Raw genomic sequence first — 13430 nt, 5'->3', positions numbered from 1 at the left:
ACCGTGAACCATTCTCCAGCCCCGCACACCACTCGCGCAATCAGATCGTCTCCTACCAATGATTGGCAAACAGTACGGCCAATCGCAATCGGGCCTGTCGGGGGGGAGGCGAAACCGGTAGAAAATCATCCAATGAGAGAGGGGCGAGGGCGGGGATTTCTGGTCCTCGGTCGGATCGCGGGCGGCCGACGTCACGGCGAGGCGGGTCCGTGTGAGTTAACGGGCGCCGGCTGAGGGAGGTGCGCATGCGTGGGAGGTGAGAGCCGCCCAGTCCCCCGAGGAACGGCGAAGGGAGTGATGGACCCTCCCCCACTCCCTCCTCACCAGCCGGAGCTGCCCCGGGGAGCGGCTGACATGGCCGGCAGGCAGGCGAACGGCGGGGCGGCGCCCAACACGACGTGCCTGCAGGGCTTGCCGCCGCTGCCCAAGAGCCTGAGCGGCCTGCTGAACTCGAGCGGCGGCTCCTGGCGCGACATCGAGCGGGTGTACGCCAAGCGCTGCATGATCCAGGAGGAGCTGAGCCGGGCCCGGCCCGCGGCCAGCCGCCGCGCACAGCAGCCCAGCAAGCCCGCCAACCTGGACGCCGCGCTGGCCCTGCTCCGCAAAGAGATGGTGAGTGCAAGGCGGAGGGGGAGGAGCCCGGCAGCAGGGTGCACTGGTACACCGGCCCGGAATACCCCTGGTGCCAGGACCCCCTCCCCCCTGGGTGCCCATGGTGCCAGGGGTGTGCTGTGGTTCTCCCTGCCCTGGGGTGCTCATAGTGCCAGTGGTGTGCCATGATGCCAGGGGTGTGCTGTGGTGCTCCCTGCCCTGGGGTGCCAGTGGTGTGCAGTGGTGCTGGGGTGTACTGTGGTTCTCCCTGCCCTGGGGTGCCCACTGTGCCGGGTGTGCCATGGTGCTCAGTGCCAGTGGTGTGCTATGATGCCAGGGGTGTGCTGTGGTGCTCCCTGCCCTGGGGTGCCAGGGGTGTGCTGTGGTGCTCCCTGCCCTGGGGTGCCAGTGGTGTGCCAGGGCTGTGCCATGGTGCTCCCTGCCCTGGGGTACTCATGGTGCTCACGGTGCCAGGGGTGTGCCATGGTGCCAGGGGTATGCTGTGGTGTTCCTTGCCCTGGGGTGCTCATGGTGCCAGTGGTGTGCCACGGTGCTCCCTACCCTGGGGAGCATGCCCTTTTCTGTAACTCTGAGGATGAGTGATACCTGCGTTCATTGCTCTCTTGTGGCCTGGGGTTTGCCTTGTCCCACGCTTCTGGAGGCTTGCCCAGAAGCTGGTTGTGCTGTTCCATGTTCCTGGGCAGTGAGGAGTATCATGCCACACTTGGGGTTGTTCAGTGCTATGCACCAGCTTTGGATAGAGCACAACATTCAGATGCATCATTTTATGTCTGATATACATCCTGTGAGAAAGAAGTAGAAACGTTTGCTGTTATAACAGTTTTGCACATTGAATATGAAATCGTCTTAATTGTCTTTATTTGCGGGTGAGTTGTGTCACAGGCAACACTAAACATTAACTGCCCTGAACTAATTTTTGCCTATTTTAGGGTGCAGTTAAGATTCAATCACATACATGTATTTTCATACAAATTTTAATTTAATTTAAATTTCAGTATTCAGTTAATTAACCATAATTTGATGGAATTTGAACTTGTGCCATTTGATTGTTAATCCAGTAAATTAATCACTGTGCTATCATATCTCCAATATCTGGTATTGGGGGGGGGGGGGGAACCAATAGGATGCTCTTCCAGGTAACCCTGATGGACAATCATTCCTTAGTGTATTGGGTTGAGATTGTCACTAAGTCCCCACTGTTATAAACTGGGTTGTTAATAGATGAACAGAAAGTGATGGATATACAGGTGCTCCCCAGGTTACAGGAGACCTGATTTGTGGAAATCTGACCTTCACAATTTAAATTTTAAAGATTTTTATTTCAAGATGGGGAAAGTTAGTTACAGAAATGCAAACATCTTCAAGAGTATGAAATGGGGTAGCAACTAGTTAATTCAAAAGACAATCAGTCTTCAAAACAACTTGTTTACCTCTCTGTAGGCTGCTGGTTTACAGTGGGAATCCACTTAAAAGATTTGCTTTGGAAACTGACAAGGCAATGTCTTCTATTGGCATTTGTAAAATTTATCAAACAATGTAACACTCATTGATACTTGAAAGCCATTGAAACTAGCCATTGGACATTCTGATTCTTTACCATTATAATCACAGGGAAGACAATAAACAAATGTTCACATTAACTGATCCTCATTGAAATCATTTGTGTCTGACTTGTGGAAAAATCAGTTTATGGACAGTTCTCAGGAAAGGAACCCTGTGTAACCCAGGGACTACCTGTATACAAATACCAAAAGGCATACAGAAAAAAATTGCCACAGTTTATTTCCATCTTGTGTATTCCAGATGTTTTAACAGGACCAAAATCTTGGCACAATGGTTATTTCTTGCAAGAGGCAAAACCCAAGGCTAATTAAACAAGGAAAAAAAAGATCTGAAATTCCTTTCCTATCATTCTAGCCAATGTATACTAGCGCTGGCATCATTTGGTGCCTTCCTCTGCATGACATATCCTCTCTTGCATCCTAGGGTGGGTTCAAATCTCTTAAAATACTCAGTGAATTATATTATAGCCAAGAAAACATTTAACCTTGTTCTTCTCCATAAAATATATATACTTACACACACTTTAGCACTCATGGATTGGATTTCTTTTTGGCTAAATTGCAAACACTTTACACTTGCTTAGGTTGTAATAGTGCCTCTTTAACTGACCACTGCTGGGCATCTGCACCAGTTGGCTTCTTTCCCACTTTCTCCAACCTTCCCTGCTTTCATCCCAAAATGGATTGTTTTGTCTATTGTCAGTGAGCTCTTTTTCACCGTTCTTGGTGATACACAGAAGTACACAGATCACTGTTTTCTATTTCCATTTGAGCTCTTTACCAGTATGTTTCCCATACAGAGTATAAATTTGGCTTGCAGCCATAGTGTGACCTAATGTTTAAAGTAATTGGAACAGTACGCCTTGGACTAACTACTGTTCTGTTATTGTGGAGAGACGACTTGCCCATGTTAGCTGCATAGTTGCTGTATTATAAAGGCAAATTTTGACTGCAGTTAGGACCATAGAAGTAGGAGTAGATCAATCACTCCTCGAACTGGTTCCATCGTTCAAGTTCATGCTGAACTGAGATTCAAATTTATAGTTCCTCTTACCCATATCCATTAAATTCATTTGATAAGTTTTGCTAACCAATGTCAGATTTAAAATTAGCAACTAACTTGACATCTTTTGGCATTTAGAAATGTTTAACTACTCCTGTTCATGGAAGTTAAGATGGCAGATCAACTGAATTGCATTGATTGCTTTTCTTTTTGCAGACTCTTCATGTAAGCTCTTTTTATTAGAATCCTTATCCTGACTGATTACAATCTTGTTCCCATCTTTGGAATTTACATGCTTTGCTTAATTTAATAAGTGGAATATCAAGTTTCCAAGTCTATTACTTAATATGAAGGCCTTGCTATTGAGCAGTCAGTTAGCGAAGCTATGCTAATCGCTAACTTGCATGAATTTATTTCACTTTTCCAGTTCTCACCTTGTTAAATCAATGGAGAAAGGATTGCCTCCTGATCCTGATGTTTGTTCAAGCCATCAGAAGACTTTGTTAATAATGGATATGGATTGTAGTGGCACATTGTGAGCCATAAGATAGATGCAATAATCTGTGGAATACAAATCGAAGCCAATGGCTAGCTTCATCATAATAATTCACCAAGGTACACCTATGAGCTATTGATATTTCTTTCTGAGGCTGTTTAGGGTCAGAATTAGCAAATGAAATGGTGCAAGACAGAGTCTTGGAGCCTGTTTCTGTGCTGTACAACTCTTCAGCCCACCATGTCCATGCTGACCTTTTTGCCCATCTACACTAATCCCATTTACCTGCTTTAGATCTGTATCTTTTTAAGACTTGCATATTTAAGTGTCTGTCTAAATGACTCTTGAATGAATGTGGTGATTGTATCTGACTTCACTACCTCTTCTGGCAGAGAGTTTCAGATAAGCTCCTTCTTCTCACTTTAAACCCATGCCCTTTTGTTTTTGATGTGACTGATTTTCTCCTGGAAGATGTTTTGTTGCTGCTACACCCCAACCCGGATCACTGTGTATTCTGTTTCATTCCAAGTAGTATCCACATTTCTTCCTTACTATGCTTCTAAAATTATTTTTACGAAGATCAACAGCTTTTTTTTAAATGTCCTTGCTCCTTGCATTCTCAATTGAATGATATTTGTACATGTGTTGGAAATATTCAGTTGAACTTGAAAATCCATGAATGTAGGTTGTGATATCTATAGTATGCTGGTTACCTCACACCTGGTGTAGTTGTATTAGTTGTACATCCTTTTGCAAAGCTTTGGGCTGGTTTTTCACTGACTGGGTGTGAGAATAGTTTTTAAGTATAGATGCATATTTTTGCACAGGTCCAGTAATTTGAGCAAATCTGATCATTACTGTTGCTCTATTAACTTGTTGTGAAACAAACCAATTCAAAGATCTTAAGATTATTTTACAGGATGTTTGCTTGCCCAGCTTTAGAAATGATTAGAAAGCCAAGCAGGGGCATGTGTGAAAGACGAAAACTTGTAAAACTGAAATGTCCAATTTGGATCAAGTCCAAAAGATCAGCCCACTTGAAACCTAATGGCTGAATTTCTTCTGTTGGGGCCTAGTATCATTAAAACCTAAGAATATTTATAGTAAAATGTTAAGCTGTCACTGACCTTCAACCAAGGTATTACTTTATCTATTCTATCTTGCAGTTTGCTCAACTATTGGAGATCAATATATATAATATAATCAGGGCCTCTATCTCTTTGACTGATGTCCTTTAGCATCCCAAGATGCATGCTGACTGCCTGAGTTCTACTACTTTTTCCCCCAAAATAATCAACTCGTTTCCATTGGTCATTTGTGCCACTGTTCCTCTCTATCTTGCACAAGTGCAGTCAAACCTGATGCTAAGTTTATTTAAGATCCTCCACAGCCAGGTTCCCCTATCATTCTTGAATGATCCCCAAATGCTCAAAGCAAAGTTTATATTTTTCTTTTAAGGCCTTATTTCCTTGCATCTTTTCTAGCCTTTTTCAGGTATATTCGTTTGGTCTCTCCTCATCTTCATCTATACTCCCTTAATATATTCATAATTTTCTTAATATTGCTAATCTTAATTTTATCATGGTTCCTTTAAGTTTTATGTTAAACCATGTTAGATGCATAACACAATCTTTTGCATGTTCTGGCAGATCCCCTAGGAACCAAGGAATTCTCGCAACCCTGGTTCGCTCCTTCTGATGCACAACATGGAGAGAATTGCTGGAATGGGCTGGGATATGTTTAAAGGCAATAGAGGCTTCTGCCTCAAGTATCATTTGAAACTGGTGGGAAAATCTTGGGCCTCAAGTCTTGTTCTGACCATTTATTCACACTTTCCAAGCTTGTTCTGGAACTGTGTTGGAAGGCTGTGGAATTTTGTTTTTCTAACCACTGCCTTGCTGCAACCCACCACCCCCCCCCCCCCCCCCCCACCGCCCCATCCCTATATCTTTAACAAAAGTGGTGATTCATTCAAGTTGCTAGTGCACCATCATGAAACATTGCTTCTCCCTGTATAACTTTGTGCATGCATTCATTTGAATACATTTTTAGTTTGAGCTTGCATTGTAATCTAAGTGCAAAATGTTGTGTCAATCATTTAAAAGTTCTATCTTTTTCTGTAAATATAACAGGTTGGTCTGCGCCAGTTAGATATGTCGTTGCTCTGCCAGCTGTGGTCTCTTTATGAATCCATTCAGGAATATAAAGGAACATGCCAAGACTTATCAGCTGCAGCAAATTCAGATTGCTCCTATGGATTGGAAAATGGATACTTCGATGAAGAGGAAGAATATTTCCAGGAAGGTGTGGAAAATGGGAAAGCTGACAACTTGGAGACAAATCTTGCAGTGCCTAAAACTCTCAATTCCCGAGACCAGTGGATGCAGGATTCTTTTCACATTATCATATAGGGGATGTTCTGTGGCCTTGACCTTCACACTGTTTCCAAGATAATACTGTTGTAGATTTTTGAAACCAGTTAGAATGGGGGTCAATGCGATCTGGGGAGATGATGGGGTGGATGGTGGAAAGAGAAAGTTATAGTAACCAGAGTTCATTAAGCTAAATTACTTAAGCTGTGTCATTTGTAGCATTGTACACATTCATGTAAGGATCATTTGATAAGATTGGTACTTAACTGTCTTTTATTTGAAAGGAGCAAATCGCTTTGAGCCAAGTACTATTTATTTGTTTTTGGCTGATGCCAAAGCAGGGACTTAAGTTTGTGGCTAAGGCCAGGCTTACTATTTCTAGATGCCGAAGCACTAGTGTTGGGCTGTTGTTACTTGGTCTTTGAGTAATCAAAGTAGCAAAGTGGCAGGCTTAATTCTCAAGTTGAACAAATGAGTTTGTAGGCATAAACAATATAAAACACTGTGATTACCATATTAAGGGCTGAGAACTTGTTTGGTTTAAAAAATCTTGCAAAATTGCAGTCACAGAAGAATTAAACCAATCCTTCTAATTGCGTTGTATCAGAATGAAAATCCACCCCCTGCCATGTGTAAATACTTTGTGGTGACAATAAAATGTTGATGCGGTTCTGCATGTCAGACTGTCCTGCCCTTCCTGTTTGAAGAGATGTACAGCAGTTCTGGACTAGAGTAAACTGGAAAGTGATTAAGCTTGTCAGTATATTTGGAGTGTATTGACCTTAACATGAAGTAGGAATGTATTAAACTGGGAATTTTTGTATCATTACACCTAACCTGGGCTGTCTTGTTCTGCACTAATCCAGAAAAGATGGTTTTTACCTGGTCTAATGATCCAAAACACACTGAAAAATACAAATTGTAATGTGCAAGCTGGAAAGTAGCCAGCAGAATATAAAGCTGTTGTGAAAGAGTTCCTGGGAATTGTCTAGAAAGAATGATTTAATACTAATTATTACAAAGATGTAATTAAATATTTGCATAACTGCTAGTGAATAATGAAAATGAAATAATTAGATTAGCCCTGAGGTGGTCATGAGGTGAATGAGTTGAATATAGGATGATCTGAATTTATTAAAGCAACAGCAATATTTTACTGCAGAATAAAATGTATTTGTGTGAAGTAGGAGACAACCAAATCCCATCACTTAACTGCAGCACTACTTGAATTGTCATCAGGAACTAATCTCCTTGGTCAAGTCATAATGAATTTTATTTACTTGATTTTTATAAACTTGTACTGCAAAGGTACTCTGGGTTTTTAAAAATAATAATAATCCAAGGATTAAAGCCCAGCAAGAGTATACAAATTTCATTAAGGAGATCAATAGCTTTTATACCAAATTAAATTGTTTTATTATAAATGGAAGATAAACATGCAACTGGGGCTACTTCACGTAGAGTGAACTTTCTTCTCTAAACAGAGACCTATATTGAAAATGCAGTTTCTTTAATTCTTTCATGGTTTGCAAATCTGTTTTTATATCTGCTCATTTTGTATCGTGAGGTTTGATGTTTGAAACTGTTAATTCAGCTTTTTTAATATTTCTAATTTATAAAGTTTGGTGCAGAATTATAATTGAAAATGTTTTGTTTAGGACACTTTAAGAGGATAGAAAATCCAGTTCAATAACTTTTGCACAGGACTTTCTGATTTTTTTGGACTTGCATTTCAAGTGCTAGCTATTTGTACTAAGTTTTCTGACTAGGTACTTGTGCATGGCCTTTCGAGAGTAACTGATTTTTTTTCTTTCAACATTGCAAGGGAATTTAACATCACTTGATTATACTGACCACTAGAATGTTTTCAAAAAAGACAATGACACTTGTGATTTGTAATTTGTTCTTGCCTCCTACACAATTAACTGTTTTGATTTTTAATTGGTGCAATTTTAAGACTGTCCTATTTGTTATTTAAAAAAAACTGCAAAATCAACAAGTCTTCCAGTTTACTATACTGAATGTGTCCAGTGAAAGCAGGTTTTTATGCAGCTGGGACATTCATTATAAAACGTGCTTCTTGTCCATTTGCACTTGTATATTTCAAATATTAGCTCTTGGCTTCTTTGGAGTGGTTGTGGTTATACGTGAGACTAATCTGCATGCAGTGTAATGGGCTCTAACTTGTTTAGGCTAAAACCTGGGAAGAAAAAACCTTTCATCATTACATTTGTTAGCAAAGAAACATAGGAACTCTAGATGCCCAGCCTATTGCTGAATGCACACATTTCAAGTGTATTTCACGTATTATAAAACTTTACTGTGATTTTTTTTGTTTAAACCTCACTTTTAAAGATGCAGTGACCAAATACAGAAACCATGTTGAAAAGTGGATGTTTTCCTAAAGGATAATAAACCTAAACTGCTAACAGATTTGCTTTCGGCTTGTGTTTTGTGTATGTGCATTTCTTGCATATTTCTGCAATGTGTTTACTGTGGATGAAAGAATGTGGTGGTGGAGGCATGGGGGAGATGCAATTCAGCCTGCAGATAATAGTGACTTAACTGCGCCTACTTGTTGGGTGACGCTTGTGATCCTTTTACCTCGGTCTGAGCGGACACTGATCTAGGCTTTTGAGAATGGTACAAGCTGTGTCACTCCTAACAGTGATGCAGCATGACTGGATGTGGCAAATTAATTGGGATGACACACATTTCCTTGCAGAGGACCTGCAGCTCCTCTCCCTATCCCCTGACCTTGGCTTCTGTAGATCTGTAAGGCCAATCTTGCTGGACCAGGTGGTCCCAGAATAGAGCAACAAGGCCTGTAGCAGAGTGGCCCATGTCATCATTTCTCTGCCAGAGCATGTCTTGTCCATTGTTCTCCCCTGCGTATCTTCAGCAAGATCCTGTTCCTAGCTTTGCTATCTGTCAAAGATTTTGAATGTCTGACATTTAAGAGCATCTAAAGGTGGTTAAAATGATCTTTAATTTTAATAAAACTTTTAAATTAATTCTTTATATAGGAAAAAGGTTTTTTTGCCTTTATTCTACTCTTCCTTCCAGCCCTACAATCTTTCAGATGAAGAGGTTCGCAAATCTTCCATGGGTCTAATAGTGGGAGCAGTGTGTCTGTGCATGGCCAATAAGTTCAGATCAGATTATGTAGAGGAAGGTAGCCATCTGGCACAGCCAATTCCATTTTGGGATTGAATTTGTGAGTATATGGGGTTTCAGGTAAAATTAGTCAAGACTGGGATTGCTCTCTGAACTGGCATAGACTCTAAACAATTCCACTGTACGGAAATGGGGGAAAAATGAGGTGCTTCCAGTGAACCGTAAGATTTTTATTTGGCATTGCATTATTTTGTGAGTGATGTTTGGAATGTAATCTGGTTTTTTAACAATTTATTATTAATACTTATTCAAAGTCATGGGTCTAGATTCCCTTCATTTGTATGTAATCAGTGGATAAGAATACTACACTTATCAGAGACGAGGATTGAGAAAGTGCTGAAGTCTGCAACGTGTATTGACTATTTTGGTTGTGATTTTACTGGGTTAAGTGAACACCACTAAATTGGCCTTAAGTGCAGTTGTTTTATTAATATCATCTTGTATGGGATCTGCATCTGTCTGATGGAAGTTTCCCTAGGCATTTATTATCAGTATAATGAAGTCGAGGATGATGGTGGAATCTTCATAGAAGCATGGATTGGACTGTTTATGATAAGTGAGGTGGTTCATTTTGGTAGGTCAAATATGTTGGCGGAATATAGTATTAATGATAGGACTCTTGGCAGTGTGGAGGATCAGAGGGATCTTGGGGTCCGAGTCCATAGGACACTCAAAGCGGCTGCACAGGTTGACTCTGTGGTTAAGAAGGCATATAGTGTATTGTCCTTCATCAGTCGGGGAATTGAACTTAGGAGCCGTGAGGTATTGTTACAGTTATATAGGTCCCTGGTCAGACCCCACTTGGAGTACTGTGCTCAGTTCTGGTCGCCTCACTACAGGAAAGATGTGGAAGCCATAGAGAGGGTGCAAAGGAGAGTTACAAGGATGCTGCCTGGAATACGGAGCATGCCTTATGAAAACAGGTTGAGGGAACTCGGCCTTTTCTCCTTGGAGAGACAGAGGATGAGGGGGGACCTGATAGAGGTGTATAAGATGATGAGAGGTATTGATAGGGTAGTTAGTCAGAAGCTTTTCCTCAGGGCTGAATTGGTGGCCACAAGAGGACATAGGTTTAAGGTGCTGGGGAGTAGATATAGAGGAGATGTCGGGTAAGTTTTTTACTCAGAGTGGTGAGTGCGTGGAATGGGCTGCCAGAAACGGTGGTGGAGGCTGATACGATGGGGTCATTCAAGAGACTGTTAGATAGGTATATGGAGCTGAGTAAAATAGAAGGCTATGGGTAAGCCTAGTAACTTCTAGGGTAGGGACATGTTCGGCACAGCTTTGTGGGCCAAAGGGCCTGAATTGTGCTGTAAGTTTTCTATGTTCTACATTCTATTATGATTAGTCTCCTCAAGATGTACAAGAAGTTCTGAAGTTGGTTCCTATCCCATGTTATCAGGGTCAAAGCTGCAATAAGTAGGGTATATGCTGATCAGGAAATTTGGGAGACTGAATCTTCATCTTGCTAGGATTCATCTTGAGTCTTTAACAGCAGTTTTCCTCTTCCTAAAGAACTTGGTAAACTAACTGGGCAAATTTAAGTTATCTTTTGTAGCAGCATCTGAAGCTGATTCAGAAGGAGGGAGGGAGGTCCATTTCTTTGTCTGGATTTGATCCAGTAGTTTCATCAAGTTAGTTTGGTGGCTGGCTGGAGGGAAGGGTGTGTGGGGCAGGGATCTGTGGAGGATGTGGGAAGGGTGATCTGTGCGTGGTCTGGCACTTAAATTAAGTGATTGCTAATTTTTGATTATAGAAGTGTTGACAACAAGGCTGGCATTCAATAAGCATCTCTAGTAACCTTTTAAATTGGCGATTTATCTTGAACTGTTGTAGTGCCTGTGGGAAAGGTTCCAGGATTTTGATCGAAAGACTTTGAAGCTATAGGAATGCATCTCCAAGTTAGAATGGTTGGGATTTGAAAGTGAATGTAGTGCTTTGGAAGTAGGTAGTTCTTCAGTTGGTCTACTTTAATGTAGTTCTGTCTGTGGCTTCTGGGTCACTTTGGAACTTTCTTGCATGTGTTGCTGGTGATCTGGTAGTCATTCTTCCTGATCTCCTTTAGTGTACTTCTCTCCAATTCACTTTCCTGATTCCACCTTCATCATGATGGATGAAACTGTTTCCAGTGACGGGAGTAGTAATTATGCAACTCTAACTATAAGGTTTATTTTTAAACAAAGCAAATGGCGTCCACTTGCTACATTAACCGTTTCTCTCTCCACAGTTGCTGTCTGGTCTGCTGAATATCTGGCATTTTGTGTCTTAATTTGACATTTTTAGCATCTGCAGTATTTTTAAAGTTATTCATAATGTGCACCTGGTAAGAATCAGTGTATATTGGATTTTGACAGAGGAGTTTAGGTGGGCTAAAATGTTATTGCATGCCATTTCATATCGCCTCAAAAGATGGGATTGGTATAAATGGGTGCTTAATGGTTGATACAGACACCGTTGGCTGAAGGGCCTGTTTGCTTGCTGTACGACTTTGCGGCTCTATGACATCAACTGAGTGTCAGGTGGTTAGGCAGGGATGGCTCAGTTCCTCCCTTTTTGTCTTGCATGGAAAAATTTACTAGTTCTAGTATGTTTTGAGGGACATCTCTTTCCCCCCACCCCCCCCCCCCCGCCGCCTTTTCTCCTTTTAAATCCACTTGCCAGCTCTCTCATCTCGTAAGTTCACAAACATTCACTAAATTTAGAACCATAGAACACTACAGCACAGAAAACAGGCCACTTGGCCCTTCTAGTCTGTGCTGAAACTTTATTCCACTAGTCCCATTGACCTGCACCCAGTCCATAGCCCTCCAGACCTCTCCCATCCACGTATCTATCCAATTTATTCTTAAAACTTCAGAGTGAGCCGGCATTTACCACGTCAGATGGCAGCCTGTTCCACACTCCCACCACTTTCTGAATGAACAAGTTTCCCCCTAATGTTCCCCCTAAACCTTTCCCCTTTCACCCTAAAGCCATGTCCTCTCGTACTTACTTTCTCAATTTCATTCACAACTAATAAGTTGACAGTAGTTTGGGTGAGTGATGGCAGTGCCGTTTATAGGTGGTAACTGGCACACTGTCCTTATATCCTAATCTGTTTGATTTCCAAAGATTTGCTACTTTTTGAATGAAGAAATTTCTTCTCATCTCAATCCTATATGGCCTAACATTTTATTCTCTTTTCTACAACATCGGATAGTATCTATGTGGAATGAGCTGCCAGAGGAAGTGGTTGAGGCAGGTACAATAACTTTTAAAATACATTTGGACAGGTCCATAGATTGAAAAGGTTTAGAAAGTTATGGGCCAAATGCTGGCAAATGGGACTAGCTTGGATGGGGCTTCTTGGTTGGCATGGACCAGTTGGGCCAAAGGGCCTGTTTCCATGCTGTATGACCAGTGTCCAAGAAGAGCAGGGTGAGCTGTCTCAATGACTGTTGACTGGTACTGTGTTAAAGTGCTTTGAGAGGTTGGTCATGGTTAGAATTAACTCCTGCTTGAGCAAGGACCTGGATCTACTGCAATTTGCCTACAGCCACAACAGGTCTACAGTGGATGCAATCTCACTGGCTGCAGTGAAAGAGGCTGCAGAGGGTTGTAGACTCAGCCAGCTCCATCATGGGCACAACCCTTCCCACCATCGAGGACATCTTCAAGAGGCGATGCCTCAAGAAGGCAGCATCCATCATTAAAGGCCCTCACCACCCCGGACATACCCTTTCTCATTACTACCATCAGGGAGGAGGTAAATGAGCATGAAGATCCACACTCTGTTTCAGGAACAACTTCTTCCCCTCCGCCATCAGATTTCTGAACGGTCCATGAACTCAACCTCGTTATTCCTCTTTTGCAGTATTTTATTTATTTTTTGGTAACTTATAGTAATTTTTATGTCTTGCACTGTACTGCTGCCACAAAACAACAAATTTCATGACATGTCAGTGATAATAAACCTGATTCTGATCCTCTATGACTTTGATTCCTGGTTCTAGACTCCTTAGCCAGGGGAAATATCTTTCCTACATACACCCTGTTGAGCCCTATAAGAACTTTTCTTGGGTTTCAATGAGATCACCTCTCATTTTCAAAACATAGAGAATGCACTGCCAGTTTATGCAAACGTCCAACCCCAGGAATCAGTCTAGTGAATCTTCGCTGGACTCCCCTTGTGACATGGATATATGTTTTGGTAAGCAGACCAAAAACCG

General features: G+C 41.8%; 1 protein-coding gene across 1 annotated transcript; it reads left to right on the top strand.

Annotated features, from left to right (window-relative positions):
• Positions 1-221: 221 nt before the first annotated feature.
• fam89a (family with sequence similarity 89 member A) lies at positions 222-8478 on the top strand. The gene is made up of 2 exons (XM_052024724.1): positions 222-612; positions 5806-8478. Exons 1-2 carry the CDS (start codon positions 298-300, stop codon positions 6082-6084), a joined length of 594 nt encoding a protein of 197 aa, XP_051880684.1. The 5' UTR covers positions 222-297; the 3' UTR covers positions 6085-8478.
• Positions 8479-13430: the final 4952 nt, after the last annotated feature.

The sequence above is a fragment of the Pristis pectinata genome, chromosome 10 (genome assembly GCF_009764475.1).
Source record: "Pristis pectinata isolate sPriPec2 chromosome 10, sPriPec2.1.pri, whole genome shotgun sequence".
NCBI lineage: Eukaryota > Metazoa > Chordata > Chondrichthyes > Rhinopristiformes > Pristidae > Pristis > Pristis pectinata.
The sequence above is the reverse complement of the archived record's forward strand: the minus strand, read 5'-3'. Positions and strand labels throughout refer to the sequence as shown.